At 41.8% G+C, this 24,407-nt stretch overlaps 1 protein-coding gene across 5 annotated transcripts in view; it reads left to right on the forward strand.

Annotated features, from left to right (window-relative positions):
* Positions 1 to 24,407, forward strand: part of LOC309568544 (uncharacterized protein) — a 228,678-nt gene that overhangs the window by 84,492 nt on the left and 119,779 nt on the right. For all 5 annotated transcript variants that reach the window (XM_082274238.1, XM_082274239.1, XM_082274241.1 and 2 more), the window contains exons 2-6: positions 2,280 to 2,354; positions 7,748 to 7,797; positions 10,576 to 10,629; positions 16,543 to 16,693; positions 18,506 to 18,588. In XM_082274238.1, the coding sequence (XP_082130364.1) occupies positions 2,280 to 2,354; positions 7,748 to 7,797; positions 10,576 to 10,629; positions 16,543 to 16,693; positions 18,506 to 18,588 (413 nt within the window). The remainder of the gene's footprint in view (positions 1 to 2,279; positions 2,355 to 7,747; positions 7,798 to 10,575; positions 10,630 to 16,542; positions 16,694 to 18,505; positions 18,589 to 24,407) is intronic.

A 24,407-nucleotide genomic window follows, 5' to 3' on the forward strand; every position in this document is an offset into this window, starting at 1 on the left:
CTGGAGGGTCATAATGGGCAACCAGCAGGCCTTTAAAAAAAGTAACAATCTCTCCTGCGCTCAAGTGGTATGCGGGAAGGTGAATATTCTAGGCGGTTTTATGACACAAATGAAGTGGTCTTGCTGCCCCCCTCCAGGACCAAGGGTATCCAAAAGGCACTACAAGAACAACAAGAGAAGGGCGCACCGACTTTGTGCATTACCACAAAAGTTTATTAAAATCAAAGAAGGGCGATTTTGGCTCTCAGGAAGAAGGGTCCTCCCTCTAAACACGTAAGCCACATCAGGTTTTGAGGAGGCCATCACGCTAACCAGCAGTAGAGAAGTGTCCTGGAAGCGAGCGGTGCCCATTTCCTATATGCTACGTTTGTGAGTATATTGTACGCTACCCTTCTTTGATTTTAATAGTTTTAAGTGGTAATGCACAAGGTCGGTGCGCCCTTCTCTTTAAAAAAGTAACCAATCAGGGATGTGAATGATGCAGGGGAGTAGTATTTATATTCTGGTATATTTCTAACTCCTATGTAGCCAAACAAAATGATGCCAGTATATCATGAACTGATTAAAATCAAAGCCAGTCCTCTTCCTTTTTTTCTTTTTCATGCCTCCTCGGTTGCTTAATTTTAGCTTTGTACACAAAGTATAATTTTGAAAGCTAAAAATAAAACCCATCTATGACTCGCAAAATTTCTAACAATGACTTTCCCAAGCGTTGGCCTGGCTTAGCTGTAGACGAAATGTTGGGCTTCGGGATGTAGAAGCTATACTTTTTTTGTGCATTGTGCAGAGCGCACAGGCTTTTAGCTAGCAATTCGCAGTTATTTAGAGGCGGTAATTTATCATTCCTGGAATTTACAATCATATGGTTCTGATTTTCAACCGTGCTTTTACCCATAACAATCTGTCAAAGCCAAGCAGAAAAACTTTCATGTGATCTGTGGCTGCAGATTTGTGGTTTTAACTTTCTTTTTTTCTTCGAGCTGAATGGGAGGTGTTTACTGGGATTTTATATATTTATTTTAATCCCTTGCTCATGAAAATAGTAGTTATGTTGATTAGCCTAGACTGGGAATTCTGACTCCAAATCTTTATTTTTTTCATTTTTTTTTTCCTAACTTTTTTTTTTTTTTCTTTGCTTAAATCCAGGCAGCTAAAAAAAATATATCATTTATTCATATTATGGAGTCATTGGGCAGCACAGTGGTGTAGTGGTTGGCACTTTCACCTAGCAGCAAGAGGGTCGCTGGTTCGAATCCCAACCACAACACTACCTGCCTGGAGTTTGCATGTTCTCCCTGTGCCTGCGTGGGTTTCCTCTGGGTACTCCGGTTTCCTCCCACACTCCAAAGACATGCTGGTAGGTTAATTGGATCCTGTATAAAAATTGGCCTTACTATGTATGTATGAACGTGAGTTAGGAACCTTAGATTGTAAGCTCCTTGAGGGCAGGGACTGATGTGAATGTGCAATGTATATGTAAAGCGTCTGCGTAAACTGACAGCGCTATATAAGTACCTGAAATAAATAAATTAAGATCTAACTGAACTTTAAATTGGCTAAATATATTCAAAGTACAGCAAAACAGCAGGTCTGCAAAGCAGTTCATCTTCTTTACAAAGCAGCTACAGTCTGAAAGCAAGCCAGTCCCCTGCCAGCATACTGCATAGAATAACGCTTGCTGCTGTGGGAAAGCCAGGGTCTCTCTGCAAAGCTCACCAACCAGAGTCTATGCAGTTATTTAATCTACCCGGAACATGAGTTCAGCTGATAGCAGAACCTTGAGTCTGACCTCTGCAGAGAGACCACTGCTTCCTCAAAGATAGCAAGGGTCCTTCTCTGCAGTATGCTTGTGGAAGGACTTTTTTGATTGGGCTGTAAGTGCTTTCTAAGGAAAATAAACTGTAAGAACTCATGCACATTTTTTTTTTTTTTTTTTTTTATGTACTTTTGTAAGCATATTTATGTGCTCAGGATTCACAACTGCTACTTAATGCATTACCCTCTTTAGACCTACAAACCCAGATGTAAATAGTATGTATCCTATGGCATAGAACTTTACAAATACACCGGTTTATGCAAATCGCAGCATAAAGCCGCATACAAACATTCATTTCTATGGGCGACTAATCGCAGCATTCTAACAATGTGTGCTGTTTAGATTTGTGTAAGTGTCTATCCAATTTCAGTGCAAATGGCTCTTGGAAGAGTGGTGGGAATCTCTGGCTTTCATGGAGTAAGAAAGCGCGTCTACTTATAAAGCTTTTTTATTTTTTTTATAGTGGTGTACGAACATCGGTCAAGGCTTGAACGCTCTTTACAGAAAGAAAAGGGTGAACACAAGAAAACGAAAGAAGGTCAGGAATTTCATTATGTTTTATTATTCTAAAAGATCAGATACTGAATGTTAATTGTAGATGTAGGATGTCATTGCTTTTGTCTGCAATCAGGCTTATTCAGTACACTGCAAAGATCAGTAACCCATAGGAAGTAATAAGATTCCATTTAACTGAAGTCATGTCAGTGATGAGATGAATGGTCTCTGATTGGTTGCTATGGGTTATGCTCCCCTTGGCATATCATCGCTTTGCATGAAATTCTTAAAACAGGCCTTGTCAAGGTATGCTATTGAAGGGATTACCCAGAGAAAATGGAGCATAATTTGGTACATGCATATATGTATTTTTTAATAGAAGAATAAGTAATGGCTGCTTGGTTGGAAGTATGTAAATAAAGCAGACCTAAGCCTAAATATATAAATGACTCTATTGCCCTCCCTTGTCAGTTTCTACAGAATAATCAAAGCTAAGATTCGCCATACGTGGTAAAATAAGACCTTGCAATCTGTATACCACCAACTTTAGATCTACCAAAAACTAAAATGAGAAACTACTTAAAATATCCAGTCAAGGCAGACCCTTGCACTAAATGCTTGTAGGTAGATCTAAAGGAGACTGTTCAATTAGATTGTAACGTGTGGGAGCTTAAAGCTGAACTCTGGGTATGATCTCTATTGCATACTTGCATTGGTCCAGCTTGGCAGCTATAGGTCATCGTAGTAAATGGCACTACTGCAGTGATGGCCACGACATTCCATGTCCTGTGCAAACTTCTTCCCCTGTGCATACTGACTATAGGAGGTCACTCACTGGGCACTGCTGCCATTCATACAGCACATTGTGTATTTTTTATATACATGACGTTTTCTGATTGGACATGGGTGGAGAAAAGGGGTGATGTCATATCTTTCTGCTTGTCCAGTCAGAGAACATCTTGCATTTTATAAAAAAAAAAAATACAAGCCATTCTGAGAATGGCAGCAGTGCCAAGTGAGCAACACAAGCCCCCCCCCCCCCCCCCCATGTGCCAGTAGGAAAGACAATTGCACAAGGTTCAAGAGGATTGCAGCCATCACTGTAGTGGCGCAACAGTGATTTGTCAGCGTTCTCAGTGGTCTCTGCTCTGGTATAAGATAGGTTCTGCTTAACCTATCTAAATGCGCAATAAGTCTTATAACCTGTAGTTTAGCTTTAGAGTCCTCGTCGACTAAGCTGGAACAGTTTTCTTGCTGGGTCCCCCCAATTCCCTGCTTCTACAGTACTTGGAGGTCAAGGATTTGGGTGGGTTTTTCCTGTGTGAAGCAGAAGTTCTGATTGGCTGCCTATACCTTGGGGTACCTCCTAGTTCACATAAAACCCACCCTTGGCTGCAAATTAGACCCAGAAGTTTTGAAAAAGCAGAGCTAAAACTTTAGGACAAAATACTGAAATGCTCCATAACAGTTTATATAGGACATCTGTGGCAGATCAATCTTTATTGCAGATAATTTTTGTACCGACCTATAAAATTTGTTTCCTGGAGTAAATCATGGGATACAGAACTGTGATGCGTGAAGACTGGATCCTGGTTTCTGTAATTGGATCCTGCAACATGCGTGATAAGTCCTGGGTAGCCTTGGTCTAAGGGAACTTAATCCTGGTACTTCTGCCTGTCCTTTCCTTTTCCCCACTAGAGTGCTGTTGAGAGTTGTAGGACCCTATGCTAGGCTGACAAATTGTTGTAGTTTTATTTCCCCCGGGAGGTAGGAGCACAGGTGGGATGCCACCACTGTCCAGTCTGGAAGATGCTGGATGGAGTCCCCACTGGTGTGGTTTCTCCCGAAGGGCCAGGTATGGGGAGTTGATCTGATCCCCTGCAATTGTCTAGTTTGGCTACTGAAGAGACAACATATGTTACAAACTAGGATTAGTTGTCTACGTTGGCTGGTTTTAAAAAATAAACTCGCTGGAATGCTCACCTGTATTTAGTCAGTGGTAGAAAAGGCGGATGGTCCCCTTCTCCTTTTTCCCCTCTAGTGTTTGAAAGGGAATTGGTGGATGTGAAAGACGGAGGATATGGAGTTTGAGGAAGGTTAGATCAATTGAATGCTTCGATAAGAAGTCCACAACCTGTGGAGTTCCAGGGTCAGAATGTCTCACAGGCTCAGAAAGCCTTTGTAAGTTCCTCATCACATATGGTCTGCTCTGATATAAATTTTGCCTCTTGTTGAATCTACAGCTTCACAAGTGTCCTCCCCTTAGTTCCTGGCAGCAGCCTCAAGGGGCCCAGATCATTCCCGTTACACCCGCATTTAGAGGTCGTTTTCTGCAGAATGCACGTGTGCAGCTCTAGCCAATGGAGGAAAAGTTTACTAGGAGATGGTGTATGTCCTTTGTGGATGCTACCGTTTCTTCTCTTAAAGAATCTAACATGTCCAGAAGAGGATGTTCAAGGATCTGACTGAGACCTTACTGAAGGCATCTTTCTCTTTGGTGGGGGCTACTATGCACCTGGCTGTGACAGCTATTGATGTCTGCCAGAATGCTAAGGGCCAAAAAAAGCACCTAGTTAACGGACTGAAGCAGATTTAGACACTCCTATTCAGAAGATCTCTGGAGAGAAGAGGGGGAAAAGGGTAAGCTCCCATCAAATGGGGCAGCTGCTGCTTCAATGTCAAGTTCTGATTCTTCCACTCAGACTTTTTCGGCATTCTCAAGTCTTATCCGCTAGAAGGAAGCCTTGGGGTCAATTGTGCAAAAAAGCCTGGGCTCCTAAATCGGTGAAATCACTCTCTAAGACCACCTTGCTTTTGAAGGGGCGTCCGTACCTACACATGTGACGGTAGGGATGCTGACATTTGCAGAAGCATGGAAGGAGGAAGTGGCAGACGAGTTGACTCGTGGCATGGTCGGGACTACAAGTTGGACCCTTGAATTTCCTGCTCCATGCTTTATGCATTCAAATATTTCTGCAACTCTGCCAAGATCATGGCTTCTTTAGGCATTTGATCACTTTCTTTTGCAGGAGGTGATCAGGCCGGTTCCAGTGGCCGAAAGTTTTGAGGGTTTGACTCGAACCTCTTTGCAGTCCCCAAGCCAGACAGCAATGTTTGACCAATTTTGGACCTAAAAAAATTTGAACAGGTTTCTTCATGTAAGGAGTTTCGGATGGATAAGGGAGAACATCCTGTCAGTTTGCCACCTAATAGGTGGTGCATAACCCAGCTGGTGCATAACCCCCCTGCTCTTGTCCCATGATGTACTCCAAGAAATGAATTTTATAGGCTAATCTACTACACCATATGATCACTTTTATAGAATAGTAATATGCTACTGAAGCCTCATTCTTTATTTTTTTTTTTTTTTCCCCAACCCTTTTGAGTCCAATATTTTATTTCTCCCAACACTGCATTTTGAAGGGCCACTTTCATCATGGCCTAATATGTGGAGTTTTTTTTATTCATTTTTTATGATGAAAAACAACCACTCCCAACCACTTTTGCGGGGCTCATTCTCCCCTAAACTCGTTGGTTCAGTAACTATTTACCAATTCTATTTGCCACCTTTGTCAATATAAATGTATACAGTTTTCACCAGAAAATCTCTCCAATGTAAGACAAAAAAATTAAACTGATGGTTTTTAATCCTCTTACAATATCCAAAATTTGGGAAATGAGATTGGCTCTACATACATTTTTAGTTTCATACTTAACTGCTCTGTGTAATGGTTTTGCACAGAGCAGCCCTAATCCTCCCTCCTCTGGGTTCTCCTGCTGGTGCTCCTGGCTCCTCTGTGTGCCACCACAGGAAGCCGCTTCCTATGGTGGCACACATGCAGGCTTGATCCTGAGCCGGGGCTGTATAGATCTATAGACCTACAGTGCAGCTTGGCCCTACTCACTTGTCACTGGATTTGATTGACACCAGCAAGAGCCACTGGCTCTCACTGCTCTGAGTGCTATGAGGAGGGAGAGAGAGCAGTACCACTGCTCTCGAGCAAATCGCTGGATTGAGATGATTGAGATTGGACTCAGGTAAGTGTTTGGTAGGGCTAGGGGAAGGAGCTAAATTTTTTTATTTTTTTTTTTTGCCTTAATGGTTTACAACCACTTTAAAGAGGTTGTACACCGAGAAAATTTTTTTTTATCTTCTTTACATCCTGAAAGAGAAACCCATAATGAGCTAGTATGCATCGCATACTAGCTCATTATGAAATACTTACCTTAGAACGAGCCCCCGCCGTGCCGTCCGCTTACCTGTATGACGGGCGACATGTATAGTCGCCCGTCTTCCGGGATCGCGGCATCCGGCCATCTGATTGGCCGGAGCCGCGGTGACGTCACTCCCGCGCACGCGCGCGGGAGCCGACGGTCACGGCACGGGGCTCTGAAGGAACGGCACGATCAGCCGTTCCTTCAGAGTGCATGCGCCAGTGACGTCACTGGCTGCATTAAATGTAAATATCTCCTAAACCGTACATGTTTAGGAGATATTTACAGTACCTATAGGTAAGCCTTAATATAGGCTTACCTATAGGTACAACTTCCTGAGGAGGGTTTACTTCCTCTTTAAGCAACAAGTGTGTTGCTAAAGAAATATAAAGTTGGGCTGATTATTTCAAACTGCTCTTTCATCTTCCTAATGCTCAATTCCCTCTTGATTACATTACCAAAAACCTAGGCATTTGATCTCAGTAGGGCAGCATCAAAGGCTGCCAATCCTTCAGCAGAGATCATTTCACCAAATGCCTAAACTATGGTCTGGTGACTAGCAGTGGAGAGAACCTAAAGCAGCATTTTCTCCAAGGAAGGCTATTTTTAGCCCTTCTGCCACTTTTTTTTTTATCCATCCCAACAAGACTAGGGTAAATTTAAAATATAAAGTCAAAACCTTCCTTCTTTTGTATAGAGAGGAGAGGGTTTATAACACCTGTCAGGTTTTTATTGCAGTCTGTGTTCCCAGTAAAGAAAAATTCCAAATGAGGTTGTCCAGAACGGCAATAGAGGGGAAACCATCTATTGGGGGGGGGGGGGGGGGATACCTAGTTCTGGTGGCAACCTCGGGTTTCCTCTCACTTCCTGTTTTAGCTATGGGGCAAGGAGTAAAGGAAAATCTCTGCAATGGGACACACAAAAAAAATACCTGACCAGGTTATAACCCCTCTGGTGCTATCCAAAGAGTTCTTTGCCTTTTTTTTTTTTTTTATCTTTTTTTTTATTACTTTTATCTTGCGCTGTTTTTTTTTTTTTTTTATTACTTTTATATCTTGCGCTGTTAAGACATGTCTTGCATAGGTCAGGGTCACAGGGATTCTTTTGTACTTCATTTGTTTTATCTGGAACTTTTGGAGAAACGAGTCTTGATCTTTTCTGTTTTTGTTGAAATCCTTTCAAGAAAATGAATAAGCATGATGTCTCTTCCTGTTTGTACAGATTATTTAGTCTATAAACTGGAGGCACAGGAGGCCCTGAACAAAGAGAAGGTAAGTTCTTCCCGCAGAGGGGCTTTCTACCAGCTGCAGAAAATGCTGATATGTTTTGGCAGATAAAATGCATGCGCTCCTGAAAGCATAGAGACTGCCTGATTTTATTCCACCTCTCCAAGGGTGTAACTGTCTCAAAAAAGGGGGTTGGTTCCTCAAACCAAAAATAATTGGGATTGTGCAGGCAAACTGTATAATGCATAAAATAATATTTATTGAATTATATAATCGTATAGAAAAAGTATCGCATTCATACAGGTGCTGTACAATATCTAAAAGTGGCGGCTGGGCCGCTTGGTTACATATTACTTGGATGCAGACATGGTGATTCCCGATGTTGAACATAGGGTTCCGGAGTGTTTTGGCTTTAAATCAAAAAAATGCTTTTCAAGGTAATCGCCAAACTCTAAAAAGTGAATAAATATAAAATTAGTGACAATGTGTTAAACTTTCTTCATTTATCATAACCTGATGCTAAATCTTTAGTCTTAGCCCTGGTTCAAATTTGTGCGATTGCGGAGATCGCATGTAATTCAAAGCTCACTGCTCCTAAATTGCATGCGATCTCATGTGCGGTGTGAATTTCAGCCATACACTTTGTATGGCTGAATTCGCACCGCATCCGCACTAAACTCGCACATGAGGGTTTTTTTATTCGCAGCAGAATCGGATCGCATAGTGGTTCACACTAGTGCGATCCGATTCTGTGTGAACTTGCAGATCGCACACTGCGATATGCGATCGCAACTGGGGGTGTTGTTAATTTTTAATTGACACCCCCTGCGTATTGCATATGGCAGTGTGAACTGCCAGGGGTGCGGATGCGATGTGGGATCACGCTGCATATTCGCAGCGTTCCCGCATCGCACAAATGTGAACCGGCACTCAAAGCATACCTAATTGTGCAGTGACTTCCCATGAGAATAGAGGGCAGCCTCACCCTTCAGAGCCCTCAGAACCACAGCAAGATCTCAAAGGTTGGTCAGCATGGGGGCCTAGGAGACATGTATATGATGGTCTATGTATGTTTGTGTAAGGCTGACGTAAATTTAACCATGTTTCTCCAAGGGTTTAGATCACTCAGTGGTGTGTCGGGAGAGCTACTTCGCTAATATGTAGAGTGTGCTAGTGGATTTCTCCCTGGGATTCCACCGTCCCCTAAAAAGAAGGGGAAGGGGTGTCAAGTAGTAAAAAGCTCAATTATTGTAGCTGCCAATTTTCAATTGTGTCAATTTCTATGGCTGGAACTTGCATGTCCTGCTGTTGACTGGCACTTGGCGGAGTCCTGGCATTTGGCCCCAGAGATTGATGTGTAACTGTCTGGGCAGCACATCTGAATGTATGGAGGAAAATAATCAAGAACTTTCCATGCCAAGGGAAATCCTTCTACAGCGGTAACCACTTACTGATGCTGTTGCAGATTTCTTACCTGCTTCTGTTCTGCAAAAACTGGGTTTGACTAAACCAATGCTTCTCTTGAAAAAGGTTGCAAAGACAGGATCTGCCTGCTAAAAATCATGGTGAAGTCCCAGTGTTACATTTCACCATAGCGGAATCCCGTTAGATGTGTAGCATGCTTTCCTAGATTACCAGATAAAGATAAAACTTGTGTTTTGGCTGTATACACATCACAAAACATTTGATGCAATCATTGAATGGCACAAACCATACATGCAGCTGTTTCCTCCATGCATTTGCTTTCAATTTTAGGTTTGATGGCCCTAAATAGAAGAGATGGAGGTGAAAAGCAACTGATAATTGTATCCGTTTAAACAAAATATGGAGCCAATGGTTTCATTCAGTAATTGGATTGATATGGCTGCGGCCAACTTTAGTGCATTCCAATGCTGAAAATGCCTGTATTTTGACTTGAAGATCCGTAGTAAACCCATAATACAGTGTATGAGAATTCTGACATCCTGTTTCTACAGCTGCAGAGGATAAAAGTTTGAATTGTTTGATAGTTTAACAAATGCCTCTTGCAGGAGGATGCCTATTCTACATTCTGGTCTGTAGAGACTACGGGAGAAGCTGCAAGTCAGTTGTGTATACAGAAGGATTGTAGTGTCCTGTCCTGGGCTACAGAATACATTCCCCTCGTCTCCAAGATATGAGATGGGAGCCTACTGTTTTAGAGAAACCACCTAGGAAATGTGCACAGCACATATTGGAGAAATAATTATATGTGTGTGTGTGTATGTATGTATGTGTGTGATATATATATATATATATATATATATATATATATATATATATATATATATATATATATAATGTATGTGTGTGTGTATATGTATATATATTTTCCCCCATCTTACTCAGACATACTGTGTGTTGACTCTGAAGGATCTTTGCTCCCCACCCCTTGTGTGGGTTCCCCCCCCCCCCCCATTCTAACCTCTTTCTACAGGGTTTTCCCCAGTTTACATACACTCCTACCCAGTGTATCCCGCATGGCCTGTTGATAGCTTCTGTGTCGCTCACATGCCTTGTTCTGCATTGCCTCTTCCTGACCTGCCACCCTTTGGCCACTGTGGATGGAAAGTGAAGCATCCTGGGATGTGACATTCATGACCCTGGAGGCTTCAGAGCAGTGAAATGCCCCTGGGGTGGGGACAGCAGTCAAAAAATTTGCTGTCTTTATTGTGCAGGGTGGGTGATGCCCAGTGCATCCAAGGGTTGATGGTCTGCTTTAAATTGCCTAATCTCTCATGTGTTCTTCTGATTGAACCAAGCCTTGTATAATTGTTTTTGCTCATTCCATCTTTTGTTTTACAGCAAGATTCTATGAATCGCTATGGGGCCCTAAGCTCACAGCAGAAGATTCTTAAGGTAATCAGCATGTGCTTTAAATTCATGCCGATGGAAACAGCCAATTTATCTTGATGTCTTTTGTAAGCTTCTTGTGTGGGTGGTGGATGTGTTCAAAACCACCAGAGTTTAATGTCCTTGATCCATAAAATATAACAAATGTAAAGGAGCATAACCTTCTCAGAATTCACTATAAATGTGCACAATTATGTGCTTTACATTCTTTTGAGTTTCAGGTTCTCTGTACAGAAGGGTATAAATTAGTAGCAGACAATATGTAGAGATTTACTATCGGAAGCATGTGGCAGTAAGGGATGGTATTTGTTTGGCCTGGCTTACAGTTGGCCTTGCTTAACCTTCTTAGCGGTATTCCCGAGCGTGGCTCGGGGTTAAATTTCAGAGCCAAAAGCGGTAACCCCGAGCCACACTCGGGGTACCACCAGAAGCATCGCTGGATCCTGAAAGCAGGGTTACTTACCGTGTCACCGGGATCCAGCGATGTATCCCGGCGGTGTCTAGCGGCGGATCTTCCTCCCGATCCTCTCCGTGCCCCGGCTTCCGTCTCCTGCGACGTGACGTTCGCAGGGGGGTGGAACCGGCGGCAAATTCAAATGTAAAACACACTGATACAATGCAAAATAAAAACACATTAGTTTTCCCCCAGTGCCCTTTCCTGCAGTTTTACTGTAATATATATACTTTTTTATAGTTTTTTTATTGTATTATAACTTATGATTTTGTGTTTCAAACTTTATCATACCCGAGATGTTATAAAGAAGAACGCACAGTAAAAAAAAAAATCATATGTAAATAGTTGGTTTGGGCTGCTCATTCTTAAGAATTACATGCAAAATAATGGCACCGCTTTCAGCACCTAAAATCCGAAAGAATAATACCGCCAGGGAGGTTAAGTGTCTTTAGGATAATATTGTTCATAGTCTGTATGGGTGGCTATGCACAGCCTGGTGGTTGGAAACCAACTTTTAAACCTAGCTTGGGAAAGTTGCATGGCACAAAAGCTTTTTTGGGCATGTGGAAATAATCCAGCCATATAACTGGTAAAGGAATCTGGTGCTGAGGGCTATATGGCACCTGCAATTGCTAGACTTTTGAAACTGCTTGGTTGTCCTGTCTTCAGGCCATTTAAAGTGATTTACCTGGAACAATTAGTAGGTAGCTAGTATAGTGGGAAAACAAATGTATTCAGCGCAGTGACCAGATTATTCAAGTCAGTGGCTACAGCAAGATATCTGCATCTTCAGAAGTAGAGGTTGGCAGCCTCCATACTTTATACATGGGTTTCCTAGAGACGACCTTGTTCAGTTCTGATGTCGTTCCGCACAATGCTTTTCTAATGTGTTCAAAAGCTTTGGAGCAGGTGACAGGTATTCCCTTCCCTTTTAGAAAAGACAGGAAAAGGCTTTAGCGGCATATGTGGCATCCACTGATCTGCTGTGGAGGTCAAAAGTGCTACTGATTCTTTGATACTTTGCTATGAGCCAGAATGAGCAGCTGCTGTGTGCGAAACATCTATTCTATGACTGTCCTAATACCACAAAGTAACTAGGTCCTTTCATTCACTCGTGTGCTACATGTGGAGCGCCTGATTGGTTGCTGTGGGGCAACAGACTGTCTGAGACTACTTTTTCATTCTAGCTATTTTGTATATTCTGTAACGTCCTTTTCTGTGCTTGGCCATACACTTATAGATTTCTTTTGGTCAGGCTGCAGAATGAGCAAACGGAATATAATAGATTCCTCCATCTATTCTAAACCATGTGGATCGATGATTCCCTCCTGCTGGCTACTGTAGTCTAAAGAAGAATTGGGGCCGAGGAACTGGATATGGATTTCCAACCAATACAAATAGAAATCCTTTGGCTAAAGCGAATAGCTTAGGCTTGGCAAGTCTCCAGAAAAAAGGGGCCCTTCCCAAAGGGTACAGGTCACCCAGATTGAATGTCTGTATATTTTAGCCAAAACGCACGCCAAAAATGTTCCTAAGACTCCAGAAGTATTTGTTTGAATTCCACAAGCGACCAAAAGGAAAACCAATTTCAGCAAACTGGGTGTAAATGCCTGTCCCAGAGACACTGACACAGGCGTTCCCTCAATGAAAGTTGTCCTGGCTTTGATTGATGTGTCCAGGATCTTTAATCTGAGTATGACACCATGTTGAGCACTAAAGCTCTAATTAAAGGGGGTAGTTTTTGCCCTGAAATGCATTGAAGGATGCATTTTATTAATTTTTTTGTCACTTGTGGAATCATCGAACATTTTCTGGCTTACCCAAACCGTGTCAATGTCTGATTACATACAGTCCCTGTTTGACCATTTTCCACCAACCTGCTTCGACAAAATGTGAAGTCCTACAATTGACTTTTTACCTAGGTGGTGCTGACCAGGGCAATTATGACTTTAATTTTGACCAATTTGGCAAGAATCAACTGAAGTTTGAGTAATGTTTTGGCAGCATTAACTAATACCTGTTGATTCTGCTCTTCCTGTATAGGCTTGACCCAAGACAAATCACAAGGGGTTTATGGTTTACCACTGTTATGCTATCCTTTGTGCTCCATAAATCAGTGTACCGACCAATGGTGTCCTGTACACTGCCATAATCGTGACCAGCCACACCTCATGACCCTCTCATAACGTTAAATTGACAGCATAATTTCCAGTCTCTGCCCTTGGAGCATGAGGAAAAAAGGGAAAGTCATGTGACTGCTACTAAATAAAGGATATTTCGTGGCATTCTTTTAGTATTTAAGTGTACTTGTGCCCCATGCTATGACCATTCAAGTATCTGCAGACCTGTAGCTGTAAATCCTATGGAGTAATTCCTCCTCCAAGATCACAACACAGACCTAAATGGAGTTTCAGTCCTTTCTATCCTCTTAGAAACACATGCTGTGTATTTACATCAGAGAGGTGGCAGGCTGATAAGTTCTTGTCAAAGACAGTAATTGTGTAGCAAGACAGTAATTGTGTAGCTTTGAGTCCAGTGTTTTGTAAATTTTGAAGATGACTTTCTCCACGATGCCTACAGCTATAGAGGTCAGTCGTGGTTGTTTTTTAAATTTTGTTTTTGTTGCTTGTTCAGAATATGTAAATATTTTATAGTGCATAGTCTAGGCACAGATAATCTTACTCACAATATTTAGGATCCTTAATGTGCTTTTAAGATTTTACAGATACTGTAATTATCATTACTGGCCCAGTAGAGGCAGTGCTTGTACTAAAAGGACATCTACATTAACACTGCCCTGACTTGTCATACGACGAGAGTTTAGTTGCATGACAAGTCGCATGCCATCAACTGCAATGGAACAGTTCTAATTGGAGCAACTCGGATAAAGGTTCCTGCACTACTTTGGGGTGACTTCACCTCGACTTGCATTGACTTCTGTTAATGAAGTCGGGCGACTTTCTGCTTGTAGCAGTGTGAACCCAGCCTAAAGGTTGCATAGGGCAGCAAAATTAAATTACAGCTCCATTATTAGGAATGGTGTCACCTGGTGCAATAAAACACATCACCCCCCCCCCCCCCCCCAAGGAGAGAGGCGATTGGGGGGGGGGGGGTGACTCAATGTTTGTCACCCAAAACTGGCCCCTGTAAATGATGCGTTCGATGCCAGCACACCAATCCAGTATGCAACAGAGGTAAGTGCACATTCCACATTTGCTTCCCTGGGGCTTTAGCTAATGGTTTCATGGCGTTTATTTAAATTCTTATCCCGAATACAGTGCATCTTCATGGGCTTTTCAAAGTCTTTTATTTTTATTATGTTTGATGGAAAAATAAAAGCCTTTTAAAAATGTTCTTATAATTGCTTTAACCTTCTGCTGCCTTGTTATTTTGTAAAGGTGCATGCAATTTTTGTACTTCCTGTCTGATTTTTAACTGCTAATGCCATTTAAATTTTCATAAAAGTCTGCAAGAACAACCTATTTCAGCAGACTTCTCTGTACAATAAAATCTGTTCTTAAGAAAGTCAAGTCCCCTATTTCTATAATGGTCCTCTACATTGATGGTTATTGTTAGGATTATGCCGTTGGCTTTCTTTTGTTAACAGAGATAGGCAATCTCTCTGCATCAGTTTTTTTTTTTTTTTTTTTTTTCTAAAGATTAATTTGCCCAACATAAAAATTCCTAAGATTGCTATGTGGTTTTTCAGAATGTTATTCTGTATCAAATCCGGTTGGGCGTTTTTTTAGGACATGCACAGTTTGTGGGCTTTTTCAGATGAGCTGAATGTTTGGTTTTATTTTTATGAGCTGAGCCTTCTAATTTGGATGCACCTAAATAAACTTACCATATTTAACATTTTTATGTGTCAAAGGGTTTGTAATTTTAGCAAGCCATTTTTGTGATGCACACGCTAATACCTACACATGATCTACCTGCTCATTAAAAAGTGATGAAGCCGATTCACTGTTCAATGAGCAAGCTGAAGGTGGAGGGCAGACTCGCACAGACGCACATAAAAATTGCTTGCAAAGTTTATAAAAAAAAAAATCTTGGTACATGGTATGATGGTTAAAATAATGAGACGTGTCACTTATGCTGATGTAGGCGGTCTTAGCTGAAATCTGAAGTCCTCTGCCCCCATACCCCTGCAGCCGTAATCTTCTAGTGCTTCTGGGGTTAATACAATGGTTGGACTTGTCACAGGTGCTCATCAAATGTAAAGACTATGGCTGCCCTTTCCCCACACTCATCCATTCATGAATGGAATACAGGAGGTAATTTCATTCATCTGTCCGTCCTCCATTCACAGTGTGCTTTTCATTGATGGAAGTTCTAGTACAGCTTATATGAACGGAGGAAGGGGGGGGGGCAAAAAATATGGGCATAGCTGGCACTCTTGTCGCATTCCTGGGACAGGTCCAGTGCTAGTATGAACTCCTCAGCACTGGAGGATTAAGACTGCATAGGGTATGGGGGTCAAAGGGCTTCAGATTTGCACTAGGATAGCATGCTCTAGCACAGGAGGCACTTCTCTTTAAATGTGAGCACCCTTCTGTTTTTTTTTTTTTTTGACCAAGAACTTTGTTCACTGTGGCTGCACAGTGGGAATGTGTGTAAATCATAATATCTGTACACATGTAAAAGCCCCTAGTTTTTTACAAGTCAGCAGGAATGCAAAAGCTATTTGATGCAGGTTAGAAGCATCAAAAAGAACTTTGTTAAAACACAAACCTCTCAAACAGATGCAGGGTGCCTTCATAGCATTCTGCCTCAGTCCATCTACACAAACTCTTATGCCAAGTTTGGTCAGGAGCCAGTCAATCTTTAACCTGCTGTTTTGACTGTAAAATGCATGCCTTGTGTACTTGGTGGCAATGACCAACCTTGACTCCAGCATTGCAGTGCATGAATTCTAAACCTTAAGCCGCATGTATATTTTCAGGTTATTTGGATATTCCATAGTTGGGAATAATAATCTCTCTACTACCAGTGTATTCCCTAGTTATTGTCATCAAGGGCTGGGTAAATCTCTGGATTGGATGGACTTAAAAGCAGATCTTTTGGCAAATTAAACATTTTATAGAAAGTTCATCTCTGTATTAAACAGTTTTGGCTTTAAGTAATTATCACCCTGGGGGGTTTCCACTTCATCAGGAATATGATTATGAAGTCTATGACCTTCTTTTGGTTAACATGCCGGTTGTGTATGGAGATACAAATTTAGCCACTTAACTTTGTTCCATTTAGAAATGAGACTGTTGGCCTGGTTTGAATGTTTGACTAGCAGGCCATTGTCCTACCCTCTTTAATTTGGAGCAGTGTCTATTAGTCACATAGTTGTGTGTCTGTCTGTAAATGTCCAATCATTTTGAAACCGCTAAAGGTAAATTTAGGTTGAGTGCCAAAAGCTGTGGGAGTAGAGGCGTCTTTTGTCATCCTTGTATGTTTCTTTTTTTATTTAGAACCAGAATGAAGAGGTCAAAAAGCAGTTGTCTGATTTACAAGTGGAGCATAGCAATCTAAAGCTGGAACACCGCAAAACCATCGAGCTGCACAACCAGCAAATATCCCAACTCCAGAGAGACAAGGATAACGAGATTCTTAATCTGCAAGGTGACTATCTGTAGGTTACTAAACGGTTTCCATCTAGGTTTTAAATTGTTGTTTGTTTTTTTTTTTTGGATACAGTGCACAAGGTTTAGAACTGCTGGTGTTTTACTGCTATATGAGGCGCCATTAAAAAAATTCCCCCTCGTTTTCAGTTCTAGGGACAACCTTTTAGCAGACAAGAAGTGAGGGAAAAATCTTCAAAGGGAAATGGACAACCGTGGTCAACCCACCTGAGCAATCCCGCCAGGATGCCCTCACTGTACACCGCCAATCATAGGCAGTGAGGCATTTTCTGGCCTGCAGCTGCACATACACACGCTGCCTATGATTGGCATTGTGCAGTGACTGCTTCCTGATGGGATTGCCAAGGTGGGTTGGGACTACGATACGAACATGCCTGAGCCCAACCGTAGTGCTAATTATAAACCTATTTTAAAGTGACTCTTTTGGTGCAAGCCTGTGCCTTACTGCCTTCCACACATTCTTACTGGGCCTGTGACTATTGTGGGCTTCCTGACTGGTCAATAAAAATGCGTGGGAGGTGGTATTTGTCTCTGCCAGGAAATGCCAAAGCTTTGCCTTAGCAAAATGGCACCTGCTACCAGCTTTTGTTTGTTTTTTTAAGTGATGGTCTCCAAGAAATATATTGGTCTCTAAGGGTCCGTGCACACTGCAGCTCAAAGAAACTCAAAGAAGCTGCTCCTACAGGCTTTGTAGCTCTTAGATTTTTTTTTTTGCCTGGAAACTCCCCTCCATGTTTGTCCAATGTGTCCATGCACACTATGACTTTTTTCCTGGAGTTTACAGGCATATGCTCTTACAGGCAGAAAAAAAACCCCATGTGCATGATTACTTAAATGATTAAAAATTTGCAGTCCTGATTTTCTTTGTGCATGCAGCATGGCGGGAGCTTAATGGTGGCCATACATGCTTTAATTGCATTCTTCAGTCAGGGGGCGATTTTAGATTCAGATCGGATTCAATAAAAGTTTATTAGCAACGGTGAAAAACTATTGATAGATTTTGCGTTGATTGACAGCTCTAAGATAGTTCAGTAATAAATTCTCTCATATTTTGAGTGGTCAGATTGAGGTTTGCTTGCCCAGTCCCCTCCCCCTCTAAAGTCTGATGGACCCTAAACTGGCCCTTTTTGTTTAGAAAGTTTGTTGCGACTCCTAGCTTGCATGCCTAGGTAGATCTGTAACGCACCTTCAAAAAAGAGGGTAAGCTCTCTTCCTCGCCCCCCCCCCGGTCCTCAGGTGTTGGGGTGCTGGCATCCAAACTAACACATCCAGAGAGCCATATCAAGCATCTGGGACCCCACTTTCCCGATCAACCCATGTGAAGTGTTAAGCGGCCTCAGCTAGCTCTACTCCTCCGACCACACTCACATGTTTCACCCGCACACTGGGACTTGGTCGTAGAGGTCCCCTATGACTAAGCCCCAGTGGGCAAGGCAAAATGCGCAGAGAAAGCGGGGTTGGTGGAGTAGAGCTGGCTGAGGCCGCCTAGCATTTCACATGGGTCGGAACAGCAGTGTTCCAGGAGCTGGACATGCTTGATCACAACAAAATTAGCTCTTAAATTTCTATCCATATAAGGGCCTAATTTGAAAACTAAAGAAGATCTCTGCTAAATGGCTGAATTTTTCTAGCCTGATGGGGATTTTGGCTTTAATAGACCGGTACTCTTGGACAGCCTAAGCCTACTTGCCAAAGCACCTAAAGGCATGAAGACATGGTAAAAAAATAAGATCACATGTTCATGGGCCCCTGTAGAACTGACCCCTCTTGGCAATCTGTTTTATTCTTTCAGATACTATTTTGAAACTGCGTGAGGAAAGTAAACTTCTCAGGAAGGCCCACCAAGATGTCCACTCACAGCTTCTAGGTGCCCAGGTAAACGGGACTCATTGGCTGATTGCAATTTTCTCTGATGTGATTTTGGTTGAGGGTTTTGCTACAGCGAAGTTGGTACATGCCTAGATGCCACTCTGGTTTTCACGATTATTACTGACTGAGCTGCAACCTGACCTCATCTTAATGGTTGTTAAGCCTCTGCAGTGTGTGTTTCCGGAGTAGATGGAGGGAGTCACCTCTGCTGTTAGATGTAGTTGTATGTAATGTACTGGCTAGTCTGTCGTTCAAAGCATGCAGAAACTACACATATTAGAACTATCAGCTAATGCGGACCAGAGGAGAGATGAGAGGCACCACATCAAATGCATAGAAAAAAATTACCAAAATGGGATTTTGTAGGTGTTAACCTCAAACAATGCATCAATGTAGATAAAACTTTCAAATATTTCCAGAATTAAAACCCGTCACACTACTAAATCCAATATTGCAATCCTGCAGATATGGTTGGTACAACTCCTTGATCATATACTTTCAATGGTGTCAACAAAAATGTAGTCCTCTCTCCAATATGTTTTGCCTTGTGAGTGGCTTCATCAGGAGACATGCGCTTCTTCTTAGTAGTGCATGTACAACCCTCAAAACATGCAGGGTTCCCAAGGAACCCCCATTGAAGCTAGTCCAGGGTAGTATTTTGAGGCTACAGGAGGGATACAAGGAAAGCACCCAAAAAGGCTCTTAACAGGACTTTACAATGAGTACTTGGAGGATCCCATTAAGCCAACCAGTGCCATATACCCTGGGAGAGCCTAAATCTCGCCAATTGAGGAAAGACTTCAAACATCGACTGGCAAGGACTCCCCTGATTCCCATGTGCTCCATGTTTGGGTTGGATACTCTGAGATCCAGACCCTGAAAACTTGTGAAATGGCTTTTCAAACTATATATTTGACTTTGGATATATTATTATTTATTTCATTTTTTTAATCTGAAGTGATTGAATCCATGGCACTGTCATTGATTTTTTTTTTTTTTTACTGAAATTATTGATGCTTATCCCATGACTTCACTGCTTTGGGAGTCAGACGTCAACCAAGCTTCCGCCCAGTGATTTGAAAAAAAGGCCAAACCTACATGCTCTGTTTTAATTTCCATTGACTTCCTATCTATTAAAGCAATAGTATGAGCACAACAGCCAGGGACTTAAAAGCATATATGACTTGCCATTGCTTATTTTTAGTATGTTGGGGCTTTTTTTGGTGCAAAAACAATCCATTCAACCCTAAAAAAAATATCAAAATGTAGCAATGAAAGGAAAACCACAGCAACTGTACTATAATACCCCCACAATGTTGTGATTTTTTTACTGTCTTCACTTGAATGTAAGTAAGCAATGGAGAAGCTAATCGCACATGCAAATGAGCACTTAAAGTGATTGTAAATGATCACCTTGTAAAACAACCTATTTATTTAGTTAAAAATGTAAATGGGAGGCAAAACATTTGTGTATAGATAAATTAATACCCCTTTTTGTGATCACATTCCCTCTGTTCTCACTTGCATAAGAGCTGGGGGGAGGAGAAGCAGCAGTATACTGATCTTCCCAGTGAATGGCTGTGCAGCAGGGGTGTATCCGGACAAGGCTGATCATTGGAGTAGAACAGGCTGGGTTCCCAGTATAGCTAGAAAACTGAGCTCTTTGTGCTTAGGCTCAATTTACATTACAGCTCCTAAACTTGAGTTGAGGAGCTTTTCGCCTTTTTTTTTTTTTTTTTTTTAAATAGTATGTCTGCCATTATAAGCTTCCATGTAAGTTTCCCTTGCCCAGAACCAGCACAATCCAAAGTCCCCTAGCCTACCCAGTCACTTGTCGAGGCATCAGTGTACAGTGGTAAGAAGTAAGAAGCAGAAGACAACCCCCCCCCCCTTCTTTGCTTAATGAGGGCAGGGTAAACTACATTTAGTAACATAACACAAACAGCCTTTAGGAATGGCTGCAGGAGAACCCCCCCCCCCCTTCCCCTCTAGCAGCTAATCCACATATACGTACATCCATCATGGTTTTCTCCCAAGGCAGACTTAAACAATAGAACAATGGAATACAGGCACTTAAACACCTAGCCCCCACCACTCCACCTCAAACGATCTAGCAATGGTCTGAGACACTCCTACAATATTCTTGCAGTCTGAAAGGTGGAATTTATCTTCTTGAGGGATATTGTTCAGAAATATTACTGTCCCAAGTGAAAGAGCCCCTACTTTCAAAACAAACCACACATATAGAACCCTGGATAATAGGGGCAACACGAAATGCTGAGTCTGGTGTAGTGCAGACCTGACTGGGGTTCTTGGTCACCTTGTGCCACATAGGTGGGGCCAGGGGAGCTGGACAAGGAGTTTCCTGACCATCTAAGGTAAGCTGGGTTCCACAAGCCCCCTGCCCAAAATGACACCAGTCACAGCTTGGTTATTAACTTTTTATTAAAACCAGCTGGCGGGGTACTAGATATAGACAACTAACATCTTCCGAAGGGGATTGGCAATGGCAGCCTCCCATGTGTCTTTTAGGAAAAAGTTGCTTTAAGCCGTTACTTTGCCCAACATACTCCTTAATCCTGGCCTGATCCTTGTTAAAACAAAGAATTAAGCTGGTTTAGTTCAGAGCTGCATGACTTCTTATTCAGAAGGATAAAAAGCCATATAGTACAGTGTACCTCTTTTATGTTGGCCTGTAGATAAAGAAACAAATCAATTTTGCTTCACCCAGTTTTGGTATTGATTGTCTGGCATCACCATCCTAGGAAATTCAAGTGACTCCTAAGCGAGAGGACAGCCAGACGCTGAGATGAATTGACTCGTAGCACATACTATTTGAGTAGGAAGAAAGGGGGGGTATTTGCATAGTAATTTGACATTTTCAGCTTCACTTAGACTCCTGAGTCTTTGACGATTCTTAATTTGAGGTTGCGTTTTGGCAAGCTGCTTCATTACTCCCGCAGTGATATCAAGGGAGCTTGCTTAACAAGACCGTAATCTTCAAGCAAGGAAGAGATTTTTATTTTTTCTTCCTTCTGATGCAGGATTTATTTTCTTACCCCCTTGCGTCTCCAAAACTTGCACATTAACCACTTGCCTACAGTGCACTTTCACCCCCTTCCTGCCCAGACCGATTTTCAGCTTTCAGCGCTCTCACACTTTGACTGAGAATTACTCAGTCATGCAACACTGTACCCATACAAAAATTGTGTCCTTTTTTTCACACAAATAGAGCTTTCTTTTGATGGTATTTGATCAATACTGGGTTTTTTATTTTTTGTGCTATAAATAAAAAAAGACTGAAAATATCGTGAAAAAACGCATTTTTCTTTGTTTCTGTCATAAAATTTTGCAAATTAGTCATTTTTCTTCACAAATTTTGGCCAAAATTTATACTGCTACTTATCTTTGGTAAAAAAAAAACAAATAAGTGTATATTATTTGGTCTTTGTGAAAGTTATAGAGTCCACAAGCTATGGTGCGAATCATTGAAAATTGATCACACTTGATCACACCTGATGTACTGAAGGCCTATCTCATTTCTTGAGACACTAAAAAGTCAGGAAAGTACAAATACTCCCCAAATGACCCCTTTTTGGAAAGTAGACATTCCAAGGTATTTAATAAGGGGCATGGTGAGTTTTTTTGAAGTTGTAATTTTTTCCCACAATGCTTTGCAAAATGAAGATTTTTTTTTTATTTTTATTTTTTTTACAAATTGCCGTATTAACAGGTTATTTCTGTCACACAGCACATGTATACTTGCAACTACACCCCAAAACACATTCTACTACTCCTCCTGAGTATGGTGATACCACATGTGTGAGACTTTTTCACAGCCTGGCCACATACAGAGGCCTAACATCCAAGTAGCAGCGTCCGGCATTCTAGGAGCACAAATTACACATCATTTCCTGACAACCTATCGCACTTTTGAAGGCCCTGGAGCACCAGGACAATGGAAACCCCCATAAAATGACCCAATTTTGGAAAGCAAACAGCCCAACGTATAATTTTTGAGGCATAATGAGTCTTTTGAATATGTCATTTTTTTCCACAAGTTTTTGGAAAATGTGGAAAGAAAATGAAAACACATTTTTTTTTTACACAAAGCTGTCCATTTATGCAATATTTCTAACACATCGCATGTACATAGCAAAACTTGCACCCCAAAATACATTCTGCTATTCCTCCTGAGTATGGCAATACCACATGTGTAACACTTTTTCACAGCCTGGCCACATACATAGGCCTCACATCCAAGTAGCGCTTTACACAAAGTTGTCCATTTATCCACTTTAAGACTGGGCCTATTTTTGACACTTGGTGTTTACAAGCTAAAATCATTTTTTTTGCTAGAAAACTACTTTGAACCCCCAAACATTATATATATTTTTTTAGCAGAGACCCTAGAGAATAAAATGGAGATCGTTGCAATATTTTTTATCACACCATATTTGCGCAGCAGTCTTCCAAATGCGATTTTTTTTTAAAAAAAATCACTTTTTTGAACTAAAAAATAAGAAAACAGTAAATTTAGCCCAATTTTTTTCCATAATGTGAAAGATAATGTTACGCCGAGTAATTAGATACCCAACATGTCATGCTTCAAAATTGCGCATGCTCACAGAATGGTGCCAAACATTGGTACTTAAAAATCCCCATAGGCAACATTTTAAAAATTTCTGCAGGTTACTAGCTTAGAGTTACAGAGGAGGTCTAGGGCTCAAATTATTGCTCTCGCTCTAACGATCGCGGCGATACCTCACATGTATGGTTTGAACACCGTTTACATATGTGGGCGGGACTTGCGTATGCGTTTGCTTCTGCGCGCGAGCTAACAGGGACAGGGCGCTTTAATTTTTTTTTTTTTTTCCTATTTATTTTATTTATTATTTTTTTATTTTTACACAGTTTAAAAAAAAAAATGTTTTGATCATTTTTATTCCTATTACAAGGAATGTAAACATCCCTTGTAATAGAAATAGGCATGACAGGTCCTCTTTATTGTGAGATCTGGGGTCAAAAAGACCTCACACCTCACAACTACACTAAAAAAGAGAAAAAAAAAAAAAAATTGTTGAAAGAGGAAAAAAAAAGCAAAAAAAAAAAAAAGCGGCCCTTTAAACCGGTTGCTAGGCAACGTCTTTTGACGTAGCTCCGGTCCTCCAAGACCATAGAGTTGAATGAGGGCCATTTTGCCCTCACTCGACTTCCTGTCTCTGAGGATCCGGGACCGGATAGTTTTCCCCGCTGCCGGCGGGTCCGGTAAGCTGGGAAAACGTCTGGGACGTGGCAGGAGGGGGGGGGGGCACCTCTTCCCCTGCACCGTAAGGGTAATTCCGCTGCGAATCCGCCACTGGGACCACCCTTATCTGAAAGCCGACCGCCCAACGTTTCAAAAAATACCGGGGTTATGGGGGCTATCTGCTGCCATAACCCCAGTATTTAGCTTTTAATGGCCGACGCATAGAGTCGTTAGGCGGTCAGTAAGTGATTGCATGTATATGGCAAACAGGTGACGATGACTGACGGGGTGACAGGTGACGATGACTGATAGGGTGACAGGTGACAGTGATTGATGAGGTGACAAGTGACGATGATTGATGGGGTGACAGATGACAATCACTGACGCAGTGACATGTGACGATCACTGATGGGGTGTCAAGTGACGATGACTGATGGGGTGTCAAGTGACGATGACTGATGGGGTGACAGGTGACGGTGATTGATGGGGTGACAGGTGACGGGCGATGGTGCACGGCGGTACTGATGGCAGTCTCTGGTGACCGGTGAACTTTAGGCTACGTTCACATGTGAGCGTA

The sequence above is a fragment of the Pelophylax lessonae genome (genome assembly GCF_965119305.1).
Source record: "Pelophylax lessonae genome assembly, chromosome: 12".
Classification (NCBI taxonomy): Eukaryota; Metazoa; Chordata; class Amphibia; order Anura; family Ranidae; genus Pelophylax; species Pelophylax lessonae.